Here is a 26,701-nt window from a genome sequence, read left to right as displayed (position 1 = left end):
ATAGATAGATTGAAATTTGCAACAGCTGGAGGCATCCTGGTTGGGAAATACTGGTGTAATACATGTCGGACTGAGCAAGCCAAATGAATAGAAGAGAAATAAATCATGCTCATATCTGACAAGGTACTGTTAGTCCAGGAGTATACATTATATACATGATACAGTTAGGTTATGGGAAAAGGATTAAAAAGTAAATAAATAAATAATTAACAATATATATATATATATATATATATATATATATATATATATATATATATATATATATAGAGATATATAGAGAGATATATAGATATATATATATATATATATATATATAATAAAATGGACTTACCTTCTCATTAATTCGGTCGATCAATTTGTTCTGGCTGTCAATTTCGTTGCCCATTTCTAAAGCCATGTTCTTTAAGTTACCTAATATGTTGCCAACCTGATGCAAATTCTCATCCATTTCATCTTCCCGGGCATCATTAGTAACCCTACCAGAAACCACAAGCATGGATTATTATATTAAAAAATGAAGCATGTATTTTACTGGGGATAACTGGGGAACAAAAAACATGTAATAAAGAAAATGTCTTTTTTAATTTTTTTTGTTTTGTACCTGCATAGAATGTTACTACCACTAGGAGATTACAGCAGACCTAAACACAAGCCTTCTGTCCCTGTGTGCACCATTTGAAAAGCCATAGTTTACACCTGATGAAGAGGCAAGTACTAGCTTCAAAACCTGTTGTACAGTTTTTATTCTGCCCAAAACTCAAGTTTATTGCTTGCCAGGCATCTTTATCTATTGTATCGGTGAATCGTGCCGTGTATCTGGAAAGGTTTCTGTTTACTCTACACCTGACTTCCACTAGGTGGCATCATTCAGAAGCAAAGGATGAGGTCATGTCATAGGTGAACAATAGTTTTTTAAGCTATGCAACAAAGCGGGACAACCCCATTCACATGGAAGCTGCTGAGATGATCAGTGTCTGAGGGGACCTCTGGCAATAAGATGATTTTGACAATTCTTCTACAATAGGGAAAAGTAATGGCCGAAACGTAATGGTACAATATAGTACATAGACAACTGGTGTCCTCTATGAAGGACATAAAAATGAAAAGGGGCATCTCTATGTTTGAACCCCTTTAAAGGGGTACTCCACTGGAAAACCTTTTCTCTTAAATCAACTGGTGCCAGAAAGTAAAACAGATTTGTGAATTACTTCTATTAAAAAATCTTAATCCTTCCAGTACTTATCAGCTGCTGTATAATACACAGGTTCTTTTCTTTTTGAATTTCTTTTCTGTCTGACCACAGTGCTCTCTGCCGACACCTCTGTCCATGTCAGGAACTGTCCAGAGTAGGGGCAAATCCCCATAGCAAACCTCTCCTGCTCTGGACAGTTCCTGACATGGACAGAGGTGTCAGCAGAGAGCATTGTGGTCAGACAGAAAGGAAATTCAAAAAGAAAAGAACTTCCTGTGTATTATACAGCTGATAAGTACTGGAAGGATTGTGATTTTTTAATAGAAGTAATTAGCAAATCTGTTTAACTTTCTGGCACCAGTTGATTTAAAAGAAAAGGTTTTCCAGTGGAGTACCCCTTTAAAGCTAATCTGTCAGGCAGATAATCACAATTTTCATCGCTGGCATTGTAAGATAGAATGCAATTCTAGCAAAATTAGCAGTTTTATGGTCCGTTTCAGTGTCACGGAGGTGGGGACTGGGATCTTACGTGCCCTAGGGCTGCATCGCCTCCGTGCATGAAATCACCACTCCCTCCCAGCTTACACTGCAGAGCTCTGGTCACATCCCGTGCATGCACCATTGTGTCGCACAGTGGCGCAGGCACGGAGATCTACTGAAGCCGATGCCTAACTTATCAGACTCAGCGTGCCTGTGCCGCAGCAACAGATCTGACTTTCTGTTCTTATACATGGTGCAGGCGAGTTGAGTCTGACAAACTAGGCATCAGCTTCAGTAGCTCTCTGCGCCTGCGCCACAGCTGTGCCACAATGGCGCATGCACAGGATATGAACAGGGTTCTAGCATGGAAAGCTGAGTCTGGCCTGTCTGAGCAAAGGAGCTGTAATTTTGTGCACAGAAGCGATGCAGTCCTAGGGCACATCAGACCCTAGGCCCCACCTCCTTGACACTGAAATGGACCATAAAATATTGAATATAAAACCTAGAATATTGCATTCTAACAGTGCCGGTGGTTTAAAGGGGTTAATATTAATATATGAACTGGCTCCAGAAAGTTAAACAAATTTGTAAATTACTTCTATTAAAAAAATCTTAATCCTTTCAGTACTTATGAGCTGCTGAAGTTGAGTTGTTCTTTTCTGTCCAAGTGCTCTCTGATGGCACCTGTCTCGGGAATTGTCCAGAGTAGAAGCAAATCCCCATAGCAACCCTCTTCTACTCTGTGCAGTTCCCTAGACAAGCAGAGATGTCAGCAGAGAGCACTCTTGCCAGACAGAAAAGAACAACTCAACTTCAGCAGCTGATAATTATTGGAAGGATTAAGATTTTTTTTTAATAGAAGTAATTTACAAATCTGTTTAACTTTCTGGAGCCAGTTGATATAAAAAAAATTAAAAATAAAGTTTTTTCCTGGAATACCCCTTTAATACTGATTTTCCTGGTGACAGATTTGTTTTAGGGCAGGGTTTTCCAATTACTGTGCCTCTAACGGTTGCAAAACTACAACTCTCCGCATGCCCGGACAGCCAACGGCTGTCCGGGCATGCTGAGAGTTGTAGTTTTGCAACTGCTGGACGGCTGTCCGGGCATGCTGAGAGTGGTAGTTTTGCAACTGCTGGAGGCACCCTGGTTGGGAAACAGTTTTAGGGAATAGAGTTGTTATGGATCTACTTACATTCTTGAGCAGTAATGGCAAATAACTTAATATAGAGGTATAGATATTATAGAGGTTTACCTATTTACGTATCCACTGCTTGTCCCAGCTACACCCTGCTGGTTCACACCTACCCCCTGGTGGGGCTGCCTGGAGATCACATCTTCTGTTCCTTGATCTTTTGATCCCCATGTTTTCTTATAATCTTCTCCAGCTTCGAAATTTTTTGCCCTGTTAATTGAATTAAGACGGTCATTACGGCCTGCAAAGTCTGAAGCTACAATAGGCCCAAGTGCCAAACGAGCAGCACCAGAAATAAAATACTGCCATCCCACTAGTATAGTAGACTACAGTATAGTAGTGAACGGTTACAGTCACACCACATACAGGACATAGTGGAAGAAAATGTTATACATGCTACCAATATTCATTCATATTGGGTGTTCAAAATGAGAAACAATCTTCCTTAAAAGGGGTACTCCGGTGGAAAACTTTTTTTTTATTTTTTACATGAAAGTTAAACAGATTTGTAAATTACTTCTATTAAGTACTTATTAGCAGCTGTATGCTACAGAAGAAATTCTTTTCTTTTTGAATTCCTTTTTTTGTGTTGTCCACAGTGCTCTCTGCTGACACCTCTGTCCGTGTCAGGAACTGTCCAGAGCAGGAGAGGATTGCTATGGGGATTTTCTCCTGCTCTAGACAGTTCCTAATACGGGAAACAGGTGTCAGCAGAGAGCACTGTGGACAAGACAAAAAAGAAATTCAAAAAGAAAAGAATTTCCTCTGTAGCATACAGCTGCAAAAAAAGTACTGAAAGGATTAAGATTTTTTAATAGAAGTCATTTACAAATCTGTTTAACTTTCTGGCACCAGTTCATTAAAAAAAAAAAAAAAAAGTTTTCCACCGGAGTACCCCTTTAACCCCTTAAGGACGCAGAAAATGTTATTTTAACGTTTTAATTTTTTCCTCCTCGCCTTCAACTCTTTTATATTTTCATCCACAGACTAGTATGAGGGCTTGTTTTTTGCGCGACCAGTTGTCCGTGGTAATGCCATCACTCACTTTACCATAAAATGTATGGCGCAACCAAAAAAATACTATTTGTGTGGGGAAATTAAAAAGAAAACAGCAATTTTGCTAATTTTGGAAGATTTGTTTTCATGCTGTACAATTTATGGTAAAAATGACATGTGTTCTTTATTCTTTGGGTCAATACGATTAAAATGATACCCATGATAACCTACTTTTCTATTACTGTTGCGCTTAAAAAAAAATCTAACTTTTTAAACAAATTAGTACGTTTAAGATCCCCCTATTTTGAAGACCTATTACTTTTTCACTTTTTCGTATAAGCGACGGTATGAGGGCTCATTTTTTGCGCCAAGATCTGTACTTTTTATTGATACCATATTTGCTTATATAAAACTTTTAATACATTTTTAATTAATTTTTTTTGGAATAAAATGTTATAAAAAAGCAGCTATTTTGGACTTTTTTTTTTTTCGTTCATGCCGTTCACCGTACGGTATCATTAACATTTTATTTTAATAGTTCAGATATTTACACACGCGGCGATACCAAATATGTATATAAAATATTTTTTTAACACTTTTTGGGGGTGAAATAGGGAAAATGGGGCAATTTACGTTTTTATTGGGGGAGGGGGTTTTTCAAATTTTTTTTACTTTCTTTTTTTACTTTTATTTTTACACTTTAATAGTCCCCATAGGGGACTATTTAACCCCTTAAGGACTCAGGGTTTTTCCGTTTTTGCACTTTCGTTTTTTCCTCCTTACCTTTTAAAAATCATAACCCTTTCAATTTTCCACCTAAAAATCCATATTATGGCTTATTTTTTGCGTCGCCAATTCTACTTTGCAGTGACATTAGTCATTTTACCCAAAAATGCACGGCGAAACGGAAAAAAAAATCATTGTGCGACAAAATCGAAAAAAAAACGCCATTTTGTAACTTTTGGGGGCTTTCGTTTCTACGCAGTGCATATTTCGGTAACAATTACACCTTATCATTATTCTGTAGGTCCATACGGTTAAAATGATACCCTACTTATATAGGTTTGATTTTGTCGCACTTCTGGAAAAAATCATAACTACATGCAGGAAAATTTATACGTTTAAAAATGTCATCTTCTGACCCCTATAACTTTTTTATTTTTCAACGTATGGGGCGGTATGAGGACTCATTTTTTGCGCCGTGATCTGAAGTTTTTATCGGTATGATTTTTGTTTTGATCAGACTTTTTGATCACTTTTTATTCATTTTTTAATGATATAAAAAGTGACCAAAATACGCTTTTTTGGACTTTGGAATTTTTTTGCGCGTACGCCATTGACCGTACGGCTTAATTAATGATATATTTTTATAGTTCGGACATTTACGCACGCGGCGATACCACATATGTTTATTTTTTTTATGGGAAAAGGGGGGTGATTCAAACTTTTATTAGGGAAGGGGTTAAATGACCTTTATTAACACTTTTTTTTTACATTTTTTTTTACATTTTTTTTGCAGTGTTATAGGTCCCATAGGGACCTATAACACTGCACACACTGATCTCTCATGCTGATCACCGGTGTGTATTAACACGCCTGTGATCAGCATTATCGGCGCTTGACTGCTCCTGCCTGGATCTCAGGCACGGAGCAGTCATTCGTCGATCGGACACCGGGGAGGCAGGTAAGAGCCCTCCCGGTGTCCGATCAGCTGTTCGGGACGCCGCGATTTCACCGCGGCGGTCCCGAACAGCCCGACTGAGCAGCCGGGTCACTTTCACTTTCACTTTAGAAGCGGCGGTCAGCTTTGACCGCCGCTTCTAAAGGGTTAATACCGCACATCGCCACGATCGGCGATGTGTGGTATTAGCCGCGGGTCCCGGCCGTTGATTAGCGCCGGGACCGACGCGATATGATGCGGGATCGCGGCGCGATCCCGCTTCATATCGCGGGAGCCGGCGCAGGACGTAAATGTACGTCCTGCGTCGTTAAGGGGTTAAAGCAATCACTCAATTGCTAAGCCTGTTCAGTGCTATGTATAGGACACGGCACTGATCAGGGTTATCGGTCATCTTCTGCTCTGGTCTGCGGGAAGGCAGATCAGAGCAGAAGACTCCCGTAAGACAGCGGAGGCAGGTGAGGGGACCTCCGTCTGCCGTGCTGGATGATCGGATCACCGCCGCAGCGCTGCGGCCGATCCGATCATCCAATTAAGTGACCGCAATGCTGCAGATGCCGTGATTGATCACGGCATCTGAGGGGTTAATGGCGGACATCCGCAGGATCGCGGATGTCCGCCATTACCGGCGGGTCCCTGGCTGCGATCAACAGCCGGGACCTGTCGCGCATGATCCGGGCATCGTTCTGATGCCCACGGTTATGCTTAGGACGTAAATGTACGTCCTGGTGCGTTAAGTACCGCATCATTTACGTCCTTCGTCGTTAAGGGGTTAAAACAGTGGTTGGGCAGCCCCTATCTATATAATCCTGTATAACCTCTTAAAATGCTTTGGACACCTTTGATAGCATTTATATTTTTGCTTTGTACTTTTTAATGGTGCAAAAAGCATTTTCTTTACAAAAGGTTTTTTATTTTTTTTATCTTAGAAATTTTGCTTAGTTTCTTTTCATCAGCATCTAGTTTGCAGTGGGTGCTCTGCTTTCTTTCTTTCTCTTTTGGGAGGTAAGGTAACAAAAGAGACATCGTGGGTAAAAAAATTAGGGATAAATAAAATCACAAAAAGGCAGACATGTATAAACTAATGTACAGGTAACAGGAGTGGGGGTCGGCAGTAAACTAGGACATCACCACCACCGTTACCTGTACAAGTCCTTCATTAATTTAAAGGGAATGTATCATTTAATATATTTAAAAGTTAAAACCATATACAGATACATATTGTCTGCTTATCTGTGTTCGTTTCCTGACTGTACAATAATTTACTCTATATTTTTTACCTGTCGCCATCTTTCGGAGCTGCTGTTCACAGCATTTAGAGGTACGCTTTACAGCAGCCACATGGATAGAGGAATCAATCAGCATGGAGCCGACTGCAACTTGCATGGGAGAGTTTTCTAGGCATGCTCTATGAACTATACATTGTTGTCACCTCTCACCATAATCCTTTGTGATATTATGGGGAGGAGACTGCTCATCAACAGATCAGGAAGTGTCAAGTTTATTGTTAGGCTTAGTGGCCAGATCAAAGCATTTAGGTCATTTGTCGATGACAGATTCCCTTTAAAGCTAAAAAAAACACACACAGAACAGACACTGCACTGCAACTGTAAACATGCAGCATCGCTGGGTTGGGGGAGTAACATGTAGGACAACTACACATCAAACATTGTATCCAGATACTTTCTGGTTGTGATCACCAACCTGCGCCTGCGCTTGAACCTGAAAAATCTTCATGTTAAAAGGTAAAGGAAAGATGAGAGAAAAAAAACAGAAGACTAATAAACAATGGAGCCATATCGCAATTTCTAAGCAAAAAGTCTAACCACAAAGAAAACAGATCGTAACTCTTATTTAAGAAGCTGGAAAAAACAGAGAATATCCATCTTGGAAAACGGGGACCAAAGTCACACCTCCAAATGGAGCAGCGGGTTACACATGGGTGCCTCCGCTCCATTTACGGTATTTATTCTGGAAGCACCAAAGATAGAGGAATACAGTGCTTAGTTACTGCATGAAACCACCTCATGCACGCGCAACCTGCTGCTCTATTCCCATGGAAGACTCTGGTCCCCGTTCTTGAGATCCACTGCTAGGCCCCCCGCAATATGACACATATTGGAATACCTCTTACTTTAAGGAAGCAATTGTGATCCTACAATTATATTAGGGAACTACAGTGACCCCCCGACCTACGATGGCCCCGACATACCATAATTCAACATGCGATGGCCTCTCAGAGGCCTCTCGGGGCCATCGCATAAAACTGTTATCCGGCAGCACAGACTGCTTAAGCTGCCGCCGGATGGCCGTTTACGGTGCCCCGTATGTTCCGGTGATAGTTACTTGCCTGTCCGCGGCGCTCGGGAACGTTCTCTTCGGGATCCACTGCATCGCCGTCGCTCTCCATCATTGTCATCACGTCGCGCACGCTGTCCCGTCATCCAATAGGAGCGGCGTGCGTAGTAACATAATGGCAGCGATGAGGAATGACGTTCCCAAGCGACAGAGACGTTACGGAGCAGCGGGGACACCCCGGGGACGCGGCAACAGCCATGGACGGCGACATCCAGGGCAGCGGTGACAGCAGAGACAGGTGAGTATAACATCCTATATTTAACATTGCACGGATCCCTCAACATACGATGGTTTCAACAAATGACGGTTCATTTGGAACAGCTTACCATCGTATGTTGAGGGACCACTGTACTATTCATGTTATTCCTATATACAGTGATCCCTCAACATACAACATACAAAAGTTTCTGGACCATTGTAACTTGAAACCAGACTCAACCAGACTCAACATACAATGTACAGACACAGTCCAGATCTGGGAAACGTGTCAATGGCTGGAAGAACTGACTAATCAGAATGGACATTCACTGGTAAAACCCCTGTATTACTGAAGCGTATGCACTGACTGGCTGTCTGGTAGCGCCCCCTACAGTACAGGGAGGTATTACATGTTCTGTACTCTTTACCTGTACCAGGGTTAGCTGCTCCTTTGGAAACCAGGTGAGGGCGGCTCCATGTTACTTTTTTAGGACACTTTGTACTGTACAGGACCCTGAAGAAGCTCCTGTCCTCTACATAGACAGTGATTACAGCTCCCAGCAGATCTTTATTACTTTTATATATAATGATTTGCTTCATCTGTATTAGTTATCTACTTATTTTTGTTTAATCCTCACTTTTTCCTATTTTTGGATGACATTTTGGTGGCCTCAGAACCAATTACCAGGTTTCCATAGAGTTATGGTCTCAACATACAATGGTTTCAACATACAATGGGCGTCCTGCAACAGATTAATATTGTAACTAGAGGGACCAGTGTATAATAATTTATAAAGATTAAGTATGAATTAAAGTAAGAATTTCCCCTTCCATGTTAAAGGGGTTCTCCACTGCTTTAACCTTCTTTGGCCAGTTAGTTAGTACTGTGGCTATATGTCATTAACGCTTTCTTTCCTGTTGCTAACGCTACTATATGTGGTTTTTTTTAACCTTTTTTAACAGACCCGGAAGCTGGTTAATTCCTTAGTTTGCTGGCTTGCCTCGACCACATTTTTTTTTCTCCCGCCGCCATCTTGCCATCGATACGTCACCCTGCAGGGTGTTGTGTGAGAGGCCGGCCTGCCCCTTGCTCCGTTCGTGCCTGCCTCCCGCGCTAATGAATATTCTGCCGTCATAAGCACGCACCTCCTTACTTTCAGCTTCTTCTAAGCTGAATGCTGATTGGGCTGCTTGCGGCGAATCGGCTCCGGTGATTGGCGCATGCGCAGTTCGTCCTCGATCGTGAGGGTCATCTGCGCATGTGCCATTGTGATGTCAGCCTCGGCCCTGACGCGCTGGGGGATTGTTAACACTAACTTGCCAGAGGGGAGTCCCTGAGCACTGGACAGCTTCCGAAGGTTTGCTATGGGCTCTCTGGCAGATGTCCGCGCCGCATGTGATCCTAATTTTTCATATCTGTTTTACTGCAGGCGTTTAAGGGATTGGACTATTTAAATAGGATATTTCAAAATCTGCCAAAAAAACACCACAAACTTACCAAAAATACCAGAAATAAATGGACTTGCCAAAACACTATAGAACGGCACGAACGGAGCGAGGGGCAGGCCGGCCTCCCACACAACACCCTGCAGGGTGACGTATCGATGGTAAGATGGCGGCGGGAGAAAAAAAAAAAAGTGGTCGAGGCAAGTCAGCAAATTAAGGAATTAACCAACTTCCGGGTCTGTTAAAGGTAAAAAAAAAAAAAACACCTATAGTAGCGTTAGCAACAGGAAAGAAAGCGTTAATGGCATATAGCCACAGTACTAACTAACTGGCCAAAGAAGGTTAAAGCAGTGGAGAACCCCTTTACATAGCAATGTCACCAAGAGTTAAAGAAGGATTAAGGGTATACAGTGATCCCTCAACTTACCACGGCCTCAACATACAATAGTTTCAACATACAATGCTCTTTTCTGGACCATTGTAAGTTGAAACCAGACTCAACATACAATGTTTTGGACAGTCCAGATCTGTGAAACGTGTCAATGGCCGGAAGAACTGACCAATCAGAATGGGCATTCACTGGTAAAACACTTGTATTACTGAAGTGCATGTACTGACTGGTGTCTGGTAGCGCCCCCTACAGTACAGGGAGGTATTACATGTTCTGTACACTTTACCTGTACCAGGGTTAGCTGCTCCTTTGGACACCAGGTGAGGACGGCTCCATGTTACTTTTTTAGGACACTGTGTACTGTACAGGACCCTGAAGAAGCTCCTGTCCTCTACATAGACCAGTGTTTCCCAAGCAGGGTGCCCCCAGCTGTTGCAAAACTACAACTCCCAGCATGCCCGGACAGCCAAAGGCTGTCCGGGCATGCTGGGAGTTGTAGTTTTGCAACAGCTGGTGGCTCCCTGCTTGGGAAACACTGACATAGACAGTGATTTACAGCTCCCAGCAGATCTTTCTTACCTTTTATATGTAAGGATTTGCTTTATCTGTATTAGTTATCTACTCATTTTTCTTTAATTCTCACTTTTTCCTATTTTTGGATGACATTTTGGTGCCTTTAGAACCAATTACCAGGTTTCCATAGAGTTCTGCTCTCAACATACAACGGTTTCAACATACAATGGTCGTCCCGGAACCAATTAATATTTTAACTTGAGGGACCACTGTATTGACATGTGGTAGATATGTTGCAGATACTTCTGTGACTGTCCTATTTATCTGAATGGCTTGCTGAAATCCAGCCACATACAACAGACACGACCCCATATGGATGATGAAACTGTGTCCTCCTAGTCTTAAGGATTCGCTCAACAATGCCATGTGTGAATATACTCTTTTAGGAACAGACTTTATATGGTGAAATCATTTAGAAATCATGAATACAAAGACAAAAAGTGATCTCAGCAAATACATCAATGTCAAGTCCTTTGGTAGGACGCCATTACAGAGGACCCAAAATTGGACACTGGGGTTATAATCACTTTTACAAGATAATTATGATCCATTATTAATATGATCCATTGTACCGACCTCTTTCCCGGACAGACACAAAGGCCACAACACTTGTTCAGCTCTGTTAGGTTCTTCTCGGCTTCTCGCATATCTTTGTTAATCTGGTCCATTCCTTCTTCAACGCGTTTTAGTTGTTCTGCAAAATAAATACTGGCTCATATAGACGAGTCAACTCATCTGTTCTACTATAGAATTGTAAAGAGTTGTCTACTATATATTATTTATTCCATTCAAACTGAAATATGAAAGAGTCAACATGACAAATTATCATCTATTCATAGGAAAGCATCTGATGGGTGGTGGTCCGGCTGCTGGGACCGCCACCTAATCTGTCTTTTATCTATTGAGTTTAGAAAAAAAAGATGGCTGAGTGGCGACCTAAATACTGGCCCTTATTTACTAAGACTGTTGTGTAGGTTTCTTTGTGGGTTTTAATTCCCTACAATTTATTTTCCACGGTATTTACTAAGGTTTCCCTATATTTTGTTTGTTTTACACCTGCTCTGATCTGTCGGGTTTTCCTAAGCTGAAATCGACCCCATTTTATGTGGAAACCTTAGTAAATATGTTGGGTTTTTGTGAAAATGTTGGGAACATGGCCCTTTTCTTTGGCCACGCCCCCATTTCCCACAAGCCACGCCCCTTTTCAGGTTCTCTAAGCAAAATGGAGAGTTAGTCTGTTTATTTTTTTCAATTCTGGCGCAGGCAGAATTTCTGGCGCAATGCCCCATAATCTGGCACACAACCCGACAAAACATGTCGGGTTTGCAATAGTAAATGAGGGCTACTGTGTATAGATATATCAGAGGACCGTACAGAGATTTCTCCCATTATCTATTTATATCCAGAACTGTATCTATAATAAGGGGTCACCCTCTAGAGAAGAAAGAAGGTTTCTACACCAGCACAGACGGGGTTCTTTACTGTAAGAGCAGTGAGACTGTGGAACTTTCTGCCAGAGGAGGTGGTCATGGTGAAAAGAGATCAAAAGGGTCTGGATACATTGCTGGAGAGTAATAACATTAAAGGTTATGTATAATAAATTATAAGGAAAGAACTTTCATCCAGGGATTTATTCTGATGCCATATTGGAGTCGGGAAGGAGTTATTCTTCCTGGTATTGAGCAACTGGAATTTTTTGGTCTTCCTTTGGATGAACACAAAAGGGACACAACAGGGATATAGTCTGAACTTGATGGACTCCGGTCTTCATGTCAATTCTAATTGTCATGTCTGAGGGAAACCAGGTACTACCCATCACCTGTCCAATACCATCCCTATGGTGAAGTATAATGGGGGCAACATCATGTTGTGGTGGTGTTTTTCAGTGGCTGGGACAAGAAGACTGGTCAGGGTTGAGGGAAAGCTGAATGGAGTAAAGTTTACGTTTACAAGGATAAAATCCATGAAAATTTTATAGGGTAATCTGTGCCGGTTTCACATCCAAATGATAAATATAATCCATCACCTATTGACTTAAAGGGATACTCCGCCCCTGGCATCTTATCTCCTATCCAAAGGATAGGGGATAAGATGGTAGATCGCCGCGGTCCCGCTGCTGGGGACCCCGGGGATCGCCGCTGCGGCACCCCGCCATCATTACTGCACAGAGCGAGTTCGCTCTGTGCGTAATGACGGGCGATACAGGGGCCGGAGCAGCGTGACATGGCTCCGCCCCTCATGACATCACGGCCCGTCCCCTTAATGCAAGTCTATGGCAGGGGACGTGACGACCGCCACGCCCCCTTCCCATAGACTTGTATTGACAGGGGCGGGTCGTGACGTCACGAGAGGCGGAGCTGTGACGTTATGATGCTCCTGCCCCTGTATTGCCCGTCATTACGTGCAGAGCGATCTGGCTCTGCGCAGTAATGATAGCGGGGTGCTGCAGCGGGGATCCCCGAGGTCCCCTGCAGCGGGACCCCGGCAATCTGACATCTTGTCCCCTATCCTTTGAATAGGGGATAAGATGTCTAGGGGCGGAGTACCCCTTTAAATGGGAAACGCCTTCCATTGTTCACACAGCAGAAAAAAAAATTGTACGCTTTTCAAAAAACTGCTCAATTATTTATTTGTCTGTGCATGGGAAAAAAATAAAATAAAAATCTGTGCTTTTTCTGCATGAAATCGCATTTCTCCGACTGTCAATAAATCTGTATGTATCTGTAATCTGTCATGTGAACAGGCCCTAAATCTCAACATTCAGATTAATGTGTAGAAATATGTACAAAGCTGGTCTGAAAGACACAAAATTACCTTTACGTAACAGTAATGTGAACAGTCTGATATGTGTTCTATTGTTTTACAAATAACTGGTGAATTAGCTGTAGCGGTCTAGCAATGTATTCTGATTTTTATGGGGAAAATTTACTGACCTTATAACAAAAACCATGTCTCATACCTGTGAATCCCCTATCTTAGTGGTCTCCAAATTGTGAGCCTCCAGCTGTTTCAAAACTACAACTCCCTGCATGCCCGGACAGCCACTGGCTGTCCGGGCATGCTGGGAGTTGTAGTTTTGAAACAGCTGGAGGTCCACAGTTTGGAGACCACTGCCCTATCTTTTTGTGAAGACAGTAGCGTCATCACTGTTAAAAAAAAAAGTCTATTGGAACTAAAACTTACCGCCTTGTTCATCGAGCATAGTGAGTGTTTTAACTCCTGCATCTTGACTCTAGAAAAGAGAAATGACAAAGTAAGAGCACAGGACAATACACGGCACAAATAAGGAAAGGTCATCGATATCAGATCAGCTGATTAAGGGGGATTTAGACTGTGTTCATATGGGGGGGGGGGGGGGGGGGTAATTATGGTATTGCCGCAATTTTACAAAATCGCCAGTGAACTGTTGGCCACAGAATTGCACAATTTTTACCAGAAAATAGCAGTAAACTTGTCGGAGGTACCGGTAAGAAAACACCCCATGTGAACACACCCTTAGCACTATTTATCTGATGCTGCAGCTGAATTGCCTTAAAAGGTAAAGAACGGCAGCAATATAGGCCAGAACATTACAGACACAGACAAATCCGCACAAGGTAGGCAGATACATACATATTATCTATATCCATCCAGCTCTATAGCTCTATAGCCGATAATGCCCCGCCCCCTGCACCGCGACCGCCCCCCACGATCCGCCGCACCGCGACCGCCCCCCGTAGTGCTGGGCGGTATACCGGTATGGATTTTTTCCCATACCGCTATACCGATCGGGCCCCTCCCCCACCCTCCGAGTCAATAAAAAAAATTTAAACTTACCCTTGTATCCTGTAGTGTCTGGCGGCATTCCGGGTGGAGGGTGAACCGGTCTGGGCTGTCCTTCTCCGGGAGTCCTCTTCTCCACTCCGGGCAGGCTCCGGCCTAGTACGCTGCATAGACGGCGCTACGCCGTGACGTCAGGTGTGTCGCTGCGCACGGGCGTCACTGCGCAGCGGCATCTATGCAGCGTACTAGGCCGGAGCCTGCCCGGAGTGGAGAAGAGAACCCCCGGAGAAGAAGGACAGCCCGGACCGGTTCACCCTCCACCCGGAATGCCGCCGGACACTACAGGAAGGGAGGATGGATGGCCCGGACCACCCTGACAGGTAGGGGGAGAGAAGCGGGTGGTGGTGGCGGCGGCCTATGGCACCGCAATAGCCACCGCAGTGCATTGATTTAAAGCGCCCGCTTTAAATCAATGCTCTGCAGCGGTGTCGAGGGGGAATAAATAGCCGATAACTTAGCCGATAACTTATACCGATATTCCGGTATATCGGCCCTAACCTTTTTTTATCGGTATCGGCCCTAAAAAAACGATATCGGTCGATCCCTAATATATATATCATAAAATGTTGCAGTATCTTGTAATACCTTTTTTATTGGACTAACAGCATTTTGTAGAGACTCTACAAAATGCTGTTAGTCCAATAAAAAAGGTATTACAAGATACTGCAACATTTTATGATTTACATCACTGGACTAATACGGCTACTCAAATTTACTACATTATGGAAGATACCGCATATAGCCGCCTTACAAAGAAAATCTTGAAGATCACAAGAAAGGAAACACAGCTTCTCAGTGACATATACTTTCTGTCTTGCTGCAAGAGAAAAAGACTCATCCCCAAAGGACTAATGATCAAAAATCCAGTGGCAACAACACATAACTCCCAATATGCCGAAGACCTCTGCAAACGCACCAGCGAAAAACTGAGGAATCATCTAATCCACCAACTGTACAAGAAAAGAGAAGACATCAAACATTTAAAACAATCCCTTCTTCAGGATCTATGGGAAACTCATCAACATATGGCTGAACAAGTGGAAAAGGATATACAATACTTCAATAGACAACAGAAAAGAGAACTCTTCATGAAGAAAAATAGGAAACTCTGAAAACGCTCTCAAAATGTCAACCAACACCAGGCAGAGAGAGAAACCAGGATCATTACAAGCAATGGAATACCTGAAACAACCGAGACAAGCAATGGAATACCTGAAACAACCGAGACAAGCAATGGAATACCTGAAACAACCGAGACAAGCAATGGAATACCTGAAACAACCGAGACAAGCAATGGAATACCTGAAACAACCGAGACAAGCAATGGAATACCTGAAATAACCGAGACAAGCAATGGAATACCTGAAACAACCGAGACAAGCAATGGAATACCTGAAACAACCGAGACAAGCAATGGAATACCTGAAACAACCGAGACAAGCAATGGAATACCTGAAACAACCGAGACAAGCAATGGAATACCTGAAACAACCGAGACAAGCAATGGAATACCTGAAACAACCGAGACAAGCAATGGAATACCTGAAACAACCGATACAAGCAATGGAATACCTGAAACAACCGATACAAGCAATGGAATACCTGAAACAACAGATACAAGCAATGGAATACCTGAAACAACCGATACAAGCAATGGAATACCTGAAACAACAGGTAAAAGCAATGGAATACCTGAAACAACCGATACAAGCAATGGAATACCTGAAACAACCGATACAAGCAATGGAATACCTGAAACAACCGATACAAGCAATGGAATACCTGAAACAACAGGTAAAAGCAATGGAATACCTGAAACAACAGGTAAAAGCAATGGAATACCTGAAACAACCGAGACAAGCAATGGAATACCTGAAACAACCGATACAAGCAATGGAATACCTGAAACAACCGATACAAGCAATGGAATACCTGAAACAACCGAGACAAGCAATGGAATACCTGAAACAACCGAGACAAGCAATGGAATACCTGAAACAACCGAGACAAGCAACGGAATACCTGAAACAACCGAGACAAGCAACGGAATACCTGAAACAACCGAGACAAGCAACGGAATACCTGAAACAACCGAGACAAGCAACGGAATACCTGAAACAACCGAGACAAGCAACGGAATACCTGAAACAACCGAGACAAGCAACGGAATACCTGAAACAACCGAGACAAGCAACGGAATACCTGAAACAACCGAGACAAGCAACGGAATACCTGAAACAACCGAGACAAGCAACGGAATACCTGAAACAACCGAGACAAGCAACGGAATACCTGAAACAACCGAGACAAGCAATGGAATACCTGAAACAACCGAGACAAGCAATGGAATACCTGAAACAACCGAGACAAGCAATGGAATACCTGAAACAACCGAGACAAGCAATGGAATACCTGAAACAACCGAGACAAGCAATGGAATACCTGAAACAACCGAGACAAGCAATGGAATACCTGAAACAACCGATACAAGCAATGGAATACCTGAAACAACCGATACAAGCAATGGAATACCTGAAACAACCGATGACCTCAACACTACTCCTGACAACAATGGGGGAGATTTATCAAAACCTGTGCAGAGGAAGAGTGGTGCAGTTGCCCATAGCAACCAATCAGATTGCTTCTTTCATTTTCCACAGGCCTCTTTAGAGGCCTGTGGAAAATGAAATAAGCAATCTGATTGGTTGCTATGGGCAACTGCACCACTCTTCCTCTGCACAGGTTTTGATAAATCTCCCCCATTATGAGCACCACCACTCCCGACAACAATAGGACCACTACTCCTGACAACAATACAGACAACACAGGGATTATAAATATTTCAGATTATGAACTATCCAACTCAGAGATCTGTTCTCTCTAAAGGACTATCATTCTGTCCAAGCACTAAACTGGATGACATCAAACTATACTCAGACTTGGAAGTATTCTTTTGGAGACTACGACTAAAAGAGTACTTCCATGAGAAAGAGGACAGTACTACAACAACCCTGGATTACAATATCAAGAAAAAGAATTCTGATTTTACTCCATCACCAGGACGCAACAGCAAACTAGACAGCTACATTGCAAGTTTCAGATTAAGAACAGCATCCCTGGTCAAAAAACACCATTATAAAACCAACTACAATCTCTCAAAACTAGAAACAGACGCCATCAAAAACGTAAAGAATAATCAAACCATAACAATCAAACCAGCAGATAAGGGAGGAGCAGTGGTGATAATGAACACTGAGGATTACATCAAAGAGGAAAACAGACAATTGTCAGACACTATATACTACAAGAAACTGACAGAAGACCCCACAAAAGAATACACTCTGGAATTGAAGAAATTGATCGAATCCTTCCCAAAAGAGTCACAGAAAGGATTAGAGACACTCATACCCACAAATCCCATAACAGGGACATTTTACATGCTTCTTAAAATCCACAAAACTGGGAACCCATGCAGACCAATAATAACCGGTATGGACACATTAACAGAACAGATCTCTGGCTTAGTAGAAAACCTACCGTATATACTCGAGTATAAGCCGAGTTTTTCAGCACGATTTTTCGTGCTGAAAACACCCCCCTCGGCTTATACTCGCGTGAACTCTCCGCCCTCAGTGGTCTTCAACCTGTGGACCTCCAGATGTTTCAAAACTACAACTCCCAGCAAGCCCAGGCAGCCATTGGCTGTCCAGGCTTGCTGGGAGTTGTAGTTTTGCAACCTTTGCGGCCAGAAACCTCTGCGGCCGGAAGCGCGGAGAAGAGGCCCCCCGGTGAAGATGGACAGCCCGGAGCGACTATCCCTCCCCACCGGACAACCTCCCCACCGGACAGTCCTGCAGCACTGAACCAGCGCACCCTAACGTCCCGCTGAGCGGAGGTGAGTACAAAACTAAAGGGGGTGAGAGGGTGGGGGGGCTGGATAATGTCGAAGGCCGCAGTGGTCTTCAACCTGCGGACCTCCAGATGTTTCAAAACTACAACTCCCAGCAAGCCCGGACAGCCGATGGCTGTCCGGGCTTGCTGGGAGTTGTAGTTTTGAAACATCTGGAGGTCCACAGGTTGAAGACCACTGTATCAGACATTGACAAGCGGTGATGATGATGAAGGAGAGGGGGGCGGCTGATGACATGTGGTGATGATGATGAAGGGGGGGTGTGGGATGATGACAAGGGGATGATGAAGGGGGGGGTGTGGGATGATAAGGGGATGATGAAGGGGGGGGTGTGGGATGATGACAAGGGGATGATGAAGGGGGGGGTGTGGGATGATGACAAGGGGATGATGAAGGGGGTGTGTGGGATGATGACAGGGGGATGATGAAGGGGGTGTGTGGGATGATGACAGGGGGATGATGAAGGGGGGGTGTGGGATGATGACAAGGGGATGATGAAGGGGGGGGGTGGCATGATGACAGGGGGATGATGAAGGGGGTGTGTGGGATGATGACAGGGGGATGATGAAGGGGGTGTGTGGGATGATGACAGGGGGATGATGAAGGGGGGTGTGGGATGATGACAAGGGGATGATGACAGGCGGTGATGATGAAGGGGGGGATGATGACAGGGTGATGATGATGAGGGTGTTAATGACGGGGGTCTGGATGATGACAGGGGGGGGGATGATGTATTTCCCACCCTAGGCTTATACTCTAGTCAATAACTTTTCCTGGGATCTTGGGGTGAAATTAGGGGCCTCGGCTTATATTTGGGTCGGCTTATACTCGAGTATATACGGTATTAAAGCCCTTTGTCAAAAACACCAGCAGCTTCATACAGGACACCACTGACTTTCTTAACAAACTCAATCAGATTGCAAACTTGCCTGCCTACTCCATATTAGTAACAATGGATGTAGAATCCTTATACAACAACATCCCACACAGAGATGGAATTGATGCCTGCTCCCTGTTCCTCTCATCCCAAACCCACAACCGGAAATATCACTAAACTCATAGAATTCATCCTAACACATAACTACTTCAGTTTCAACAGTGACATATATCTACAAATGATGGGCACTGCAATGGGGACCAGGATGGCACCACAATATGCCAACCTATTCATGGCTGACCTTGAACAACGATTTCTAGACACACAACTTCACAAACCCTACAGATACTACCGTTACATTGATGATATTTTTATCATTTGGACAGAAGGAAAAGAAAAACTCAGAAAGTTTCATGATGCCTTTAACACATTCAATCCATCTATCAAACTCAAAATGGACTTCTCTACAGAAAGTGTGAACTTCCTGGACACTACTGTCACAATAAACAGGAACACACTACAAATGTCTGTATACAGAAAACCCACAGACCGATCCAGCTATCTACATAAATCCAGTTTCCATCCATCACATACAAAGAAAGGCATCATATACAGCCAAGCTACCAGGTACCATCGCATCTGCTCCAACCCTGATGACGGAGACCTGCACCTACAAACACTGTCTGAGTCTCTACAAAATGCTGTTAGTCCAATAAAAAAGGTATTACAAGATACTGCAACATTTTATGATTTGCATCACTGGACTAATACGGCTACTCAAATTTACTATTATATATATTATATATATATTATATATATAAATAAAAGGAAGCTGCTGCAACACACTGGAGTAGCAAAGTAAAAAATGGTTTATTCCAGCTAAAAATAAGAATTTTTCTGTGGTCTCACACCACCTTTCTCAAGTGGTGTGAGACCACAGAAACATTGTCTTATTTTTAGCTGGAATAAACCATTTTTTTACTTTGCTACTCCGGTGTGCTGCAGCCGCTTCCTTTTTCTGCAATTTTTGGACCCAGGACCAGGGTCCCTGAGACAGCTTGCACCCATATACTCATTTTTTTACTGCTGCTTCACTTTTTTCTATTTTTATTATATATATATTATATTATATATTATCTATCTATCCCTCCCTATAAACATACACAGCAGTCTGTTCATCCCTACGAAGACAGCACTCCCTCATAAATAGAGTGGACTGACCCTGGGGATAATACACCTAGGGGGAAATTTATTAAAACCGGTGTAGAGGAAGATGGTGCAGTTGCCCATAGCAACCAATCAGATTGCTTTCATTTTTAAAAGGGCCTTTTAAAATCAGCAGCGATCTGACTGGTTGCTATGGGCAACTGCACCACTCTTCTTCTACACAGGTTTTGATAAATCTCCCCCATAGTCCCTACAGTTCAGTATTACAAAGCAGTAGTTACTCCATGTGCCTCAGAAGCCATCCTACTAAAGGTGGACAAAGCCATAATACAGTATCCAATAAAACATTATGTCATTTTTTTTCCCTCACAAATTCCCTACAGTTTTCTATAGGTACAGTGTGGTTTCGCAGAAGTCTATGGACACTGTATAACTGATCGACAGCACACAGAACAATTCCTTAATGTAGTGTTTCCCAAACATTGTGCCTCCAGCTGCTGCAAAACTACAACTCCCAGCATGACCAGACAGCCAATATGGAGAGAGCGCAGCTCCCTGTGCTTCACTGTTTGTTGTTTGTGCAACTTGCATTAATGTCAATGGGGTTTTTACAGGGTTTTGATGCTCAAACCTACTGGGTGGGGTAGGGCTGTGCTGCAGTATACAATTGCTTAAATGTTCTTGTGACTTCTGTCTTATTAGGCCAAATTATGAAAACCCAAACCTGTCATCTTACCTGCTCTACAAGGGTCAGCATCCGACGTGTGCTTTCTAGAGACTGGGAAAAAAAGAACAAAGATAAACAACTAAATCATTAAATACATACATACATACATACATAAACCAAACTATTTAAGATGTTTATCTATAAGCAGGTAGGGGGCAGCACTACTGCCAAATTTACACCGGTAATACAGTGGTGACAATTCACAGGAAAAGCGGTGCGTGCACATAACAATTTGAGACATTGTTCTTACACTGTTTAAAATTGGTGACCTCCAGCTGTTGCAAATCTAAAACTACCAGCATGCCCAGCCGTAGGCTGTCTGGGCATGCTGGGAGTTGTCACACACACACATAAATTTCATGGCTACCAAACTGCTCAGCACTGCACAGGCAAGGCTTGACAAATCCCGGGCACCAGGTCACCATGGCAACGTCAAGGTTTTTTTTTTTTTTTGTCAGCCCTTTCCAATAGGGGTTGTCATCCTTAACAAAACAAAACAACAACAAAAATACCAACTTTTACTTACCTCCACTCTGTGCCGATTCCAAGTTCTGCCTGTGGTCGGCGCTCTGGTGTTACAGGAGCACCAGACGTCAGGTGACCACCGCAATCAGGGGCCCCATCGGTGACGCTCCTTACTCGGGAGTACAGAGCGTCATGGCGAGGTTGTTGATGAGGGGACGTAATAACTGACACACAGAGTGGAGATGAGGAGACACCTAATGACTGACATGGAGAGATGGGGAGGGGGGGGGACGGTAATGACTGTGACACAGGGGGGAGAGATGAGGGGACAGCAATGACTGACACAAGGGGAGAGATGAGGGGACAGTAATGACTGACATGGAGAGATGGGGAGGGGGGGGGACGGTAATGACTGTGACACAGGGGGGAGAGATGAGGGGACAGCAATGACTGACACAAGGGGAGAGATGAGGGGACAGTAATGACTGACACAAGGGGAGAGATGAGGGGACAGTAATGACTGACACAAGGAGAGATGAGGGGACAGTAATGACTGACACAAGGGGAGAGATGAGGAGACACCTAATGACTGACATGGAGAGATGGGGAGGGGGGGGGACGGTAATGACTGTGACACAGGGGGGAGAGATGAGGGGACAGCAATGACTGACACAAGGGGAGAGATGAGGGGACAGTAATGACCGACACAAGGGGAGAGATGAGGGGGACAGTAATGATCGACACAAGGGGAGAGATGAGGGGGACAGTAATGACTGACACAAGGGGAGAGATGAGGGGGACAGTAATGACTGACACAAGGGGAGAGATGAGGGGGACAGTAATGACTGACACAAGGGGAGAGATGAGGGGGACAGTAATGACTGACACAAGGGGAGAGATGAGGGGGACAGTAATGACTGACACAAGGGGAGAGATGAGGGGGACAGTAATGACTGACACAAGGGGAGAGATGAGGGGGACAGTAATGACTGACACAAGGGGAGAGATGAGGGGACAGTAATGACTGACACAAGGGGAGAGATGAGGGGGACAGTAATGATCGACACAAGGGGAGAGATGAGGGGGACAGTAATGACTGACACAAGGGGAGAGATGAGGGGGACAGTAATGACTGACACAAGGGGAGAGATGAGGGGGACAGTAATGACTGACACAAGGGGAGAGATGAGGGGGACAGTAATGACTGACACAAGGGGAGAGATGAGGGGGACAGTAATGACTGACACAAGGGGAGAGATGAGGGGGACAGTAATAACTGACACAAGGGGAGAGATGAGGGGACAGTAATGACTGACACAAGGGGAGAGATGAGGGGACAGTAATGACTGACACAAGGGGAGAGATGAGGGGGACAGTAATGACTGACACAAGGGGAGAGATGAGGGGACAGTAATGACTGACACAAGGGGAGAGATGAGGGGACAGTAATGACTGACACAAGGGGAGAGATGAGGGGGACAGTAATGACTGACACAAGGGGAGAGATGAGGGGGACAGTAATGACTGACACAAGGGGAGAGATGAGGGGGACAGTAATGACTGACACAAGGGGAGAGATGAGGGGGACAGTAATGACTGACACAAGGGGAGAGATGAGGGGGACAGTATCGTCTGACACACGGGGAGATATGAGGGGACAGTAACAACTGACACACAGGGGGAAGATAAGGGGACACTGATGACTGACACATGGGGAAGATGAGGGAATACTTATGACTGACAAACAGGGGACAAATGATGGAACAGTAATAACACATACAGGGGGAGATGAGGGGGCACTAATGACTGATCATATAACATCACATGACGTGCAGTATTCTGACTGCTAACTATTTTGCTGGCTCCTGGATTTTTACATTTGTCAAGCCCTGATGTAAGGAGTTCCACCTAGCTCTGCAAAGGAAACCCGACCATAACAAAATGATAAAGGCGGCTAATGATAGCTCACAAAATGGAAAATGATAGTGCACAGACAGGCTTACCTCATCGGTGACCTGATGCGCCTTTAGCTGGATGTCCTCTAATGTCCTATCATCATCCATGGTGGCTTCTTTCTGAAATGCTGTCAAAGAAACAGATACACTTTAAATGGGCATTGTCCGATACAAAAACTTTTGATATGTTGTAATGCATGTATAACCAATAGGCTTTGCAATGGCTTCATTAGAAAAAATTTTGTATTTCATACTGAAAAAGCCTGTCAAATAACTGCCCCCCCCTCCCCCGCCTGCTTGGACACATACTAGTCCTGCTGTGTCCATGTATCATCACCTATGTCATGGACACACTTCTTTGATTGACAGCTGTGAGCGCAGGGCTCAGAGCTAGAGGAAAAATCCTCCCACTGTCAGCTTGTGTCCGGCTACTGTCAGTGAGGACAAGCTGGGAGTTGTAGTTTTTGCTAATGCTAGAGGAGATGTGAGCAGACTGCATACTGAGGGAGGGGGGCGGAGACCTGCACAGTGAGGCCACGCCCCCTCCCTTTCAGAGGAATTCAGACTAGAGAGCTAAATTAAAAGCGTAATAAAAAAATAAAGGTTCTAGACACACAAAAATTAGATGTACATGGTCAGGATTAGGTACTGAGTGGTAGATTAAAAAACATTTTTTTTTGTTGGATATGACGGGTACGCTTTAAGCAAAATCCAATGTCTTCACAACTCTACTTTCCAGTAGGTCTGGGCGATATGGCCCAAAATGAAAAATCAATTTTTTCAGAACTAGGGCCAATTCTAGATTTTGATCTCTATTTATTTATTTGCTGAACAAGTTAAAAGAATACCTAAACATTTTTTTTTTTATTTTTTTTTTTTTTTTATACCTTAGAAAACTGCATGCAGAGCAATTCCTTAAAATCTACAATACTTATCAGGTGGTGGATCGTCCTCACTTATTAGGGTGCGTTCCCACAGGGCGTATACGCAGCGTATTTGACGTTGCGCAAAAATTACGGCAGCAGCGGGAAATACGCTGCGTATTCCTTGCTCACTATACACACAGGGCTTTCCGGCGGCAGCCCTATGTGTGTAGTGAGTTTTGGAGGCGGAGCCATATGCCGGCATTTCTGTGACGCGCGGCTCCGCCTCCAATACTCACTACAAACATAGGGCTGCCGCCGGAAAGCCCTGTGTGTATAGTGAGCAAGGGATACGCAGCGTATTTCCCGCTGCTGCGGTAACTTTTGCGCAGCGTCAAATACGCTGCGCATACGCCCTGTGGGAACGCACCCTTAGGGTGGTTCTACAAGATGGGGTTACCACAGGCCCTAGGATTCTGATTTATCTGTACTTTAATTGTAGTTGTCCCAAATTCTCTGCAATTTAAGGTAAACTGGTTTATTACAAATATTTGCAGGTTACAGCGAATTGCAGAGGAAACGCAGCAACCACAGATCAACTACAGACACAGCACAACACTAAACCCAAATACAACATTTGGTAACGACATTGGAGGAGATTTATCAAAACCTGTGTGGAGAAAGTGTGTTGCAGTTGCCCATAGCAACCAATCAGATCGCTTCTTTTATTTTTCAGAGGCATTTTTAAAAATGAAAGCAGCGATCTGATTGGTTGCTATGGGCAACTGTACCACTCTTCCTCTACACAGGTTTTGATAAATCTTCCCCATTGTGTAGGACCAACCTAAGGTCATGGCTACACCCTGCTTTTTTTTAAATTTTTTATAAAGCTGTTAAAGGATTGAGTAGCCTTGCAACTGCTGGAGGCACTCTGGTTGGGAAACACTGGTCTAAACAATACACGGCTCAGGAAATGCCTAGGAAGAGATCAGGCCCCGCAGCTGGTGGGCACAGACCTGCAGCTTCATAGGGTCCGGGGGAAACGTATTCATGTCGCACACATGTGTAGTGAATAATAAGACCTGCTATATAAACAACAGGACCTGGCAACTATGAGCAATATATATATATATATATATATATATATATATATATATATATATATATATATATATATATACACATACACACACACACAAACAACATGAACATGGGAGAGACTCATAACAAGTCATTAGCACAAACAGTGACCAGCACTACTATAATCCTAAATAAGATCAAGAATATTATGGGCCTACTATTAGGCCTGTGGAGGGCTGAGGGTGACCCTATTGTCTCTTCATGCACTACGTCAGTGTTTCCCAGCCAGGGTGCCTCCAGCTGTTGCAAAACTACAACTCCTATATATATGCCTACTATGAGGCCTGTGGAGGGCTGAGGGTGACCCTATTGCCTCTTCATGCACCATGTCAGTGTTTCCCAACCAGGGTGCCTCCAGTTGTTACAAAACTACAACTCCCAGCATGCCCGGACAGCCTTCGGCTGTCTGGGCATGCTGGGAGTTGTAGTTTTGCAACAGCTGGAGGCTCCCTGGTTGGGAAACACTGCACTACGCCCTATCCCAACAAATACAACAAACTAATAAACAAGTATAAAGACTCCAGTATACAGCAGTAAGAGCCATCCCTGGTATAGGACAGGGGTTCTACATTTACACAGATAAAAGGTGAATAATGACATTGTGTAGGACCAACCTAAGGTCATGGCTACACCCCTTTTTTTTTTCAAAGCCATTAAAGGATTGAGTGGCGTCCCGTCCCGTCCCCCCCCCCCCCCCCCCCCCAACCCAAGGAGAGTGTAACTTACTAGTACTATGACCGCTGAAGCCAAATGAATTGTAACTCAATGGGACTATGACCCCTCGAGCCAAGTGGAGTATAACTCACTAGTACTATGAACCTTCAAGCCAAGTGGACTGTAACTTACTGGTACAATGACCCCTCAAGCCAAGTGGAGTGTAACCATCTAGTATTATGACCCCTCGAGTCAAGTGGAGTGTAACCATCTAGTATTATGACCCCTCGAGTCAAGTGGAGTGTAACCATCTAGTATTATGACCCCTCGAGTCAAGTGGAGTGTAACCATCTAGTATTATGACCCCTCGAGTCAAGTGGAGAGTAACCATCTAGTATTATGACCCCTCGAGTCAAGTGGAGTGTAACCATCTAGTATTATGACCCCCCGAGTGGAGTGTAACCATCTAGTATTATGACCCCTCGAGTCAAGTGGAGTGTAACCATCTAGTATTATGACCCCCCGAGTGGAGTGTAACCATCTAGTATTATGACCCCCCGAGTGGAGTGTAACCATCTAGTATTATGACCCCCCGAGTGGAGTGTAACCAT

The 26,701-nt window shown here is 43.8% G+C and overlaps 1 protein-coding gene across 9 annotated transcripts in view; it reads right to left on the bottom strand.

Moving 5' to 3' along the window:
- The window catches only part of SNAP23 (synaptosome associated protein 23), a 48,226-nt gene that overhangs the window by 2,789 nt on the left and 18,736 nt on the right, over nt 1-26,701 (bottom strand). For 3 of the 9 annotated variants that reach the window (XM_056545597.1, XM_056545601.1, XM_056545593.1), the window contains exons 2-8: nt 23,482-23,561; nt 21,023-21,064; nt 13,694-13,742; nt 11,087-11,204; nt 7,249-7,275; nt 2,931-3,080; nt 335-479 (exon numbers count right to left, since the gene is read on the bottom strand). In XM_056545597.1, the coding sequence (XP_056401572.1) occupies nt 335-479; nt 2,931-3,080; nt 7,249-7,275; nt 11,087-11,204; nt 13,694-13,742; nt 21,023-21,064; nt 23,482-23,541 (591 nt within the window). In that variant the 5' untranslated portion in view covers nt 23,542-23,561. Of the gene's footprint in view, nt 1-334; nt 480-2,930; nt 3,081-7,248; nt 7,276-11,086; nt 11,205-13,693; nt 13,743-21,022; nt 21,065-21,539; nt 21,759-23,481; nt 23,562-23,770; nt 23,796-24,966; nt 25,022-25,140; nt 25,166-25,312; nt 25,321-26,701 lie in introns of those variants that run through there. The other 6 variants (XM_056545600.1, XM_056545596.1, XM_056545598.1 and 3 more) reach the window with 6 other exon arrangements.

The sequence above is a fragment of the Hyla sarda genome, chromosome 11 (assembly GCF_029499605.1).
Source record: "Hyla sarda isolate aHylSar1 chromosome 11, aHylSar1.hap1, whole genome shotgun sequence".
NCBI classification, from domain to species: Eukaryota; Metazoa; Chordata; class Amphibia; order Anura; family Hylidae; genus Hyla; species Hyla sarda.
Note: the sequence above shows the minus strand (reverse complement) of the source record. Positions and strands in the feature narration are given on the sequence as shown.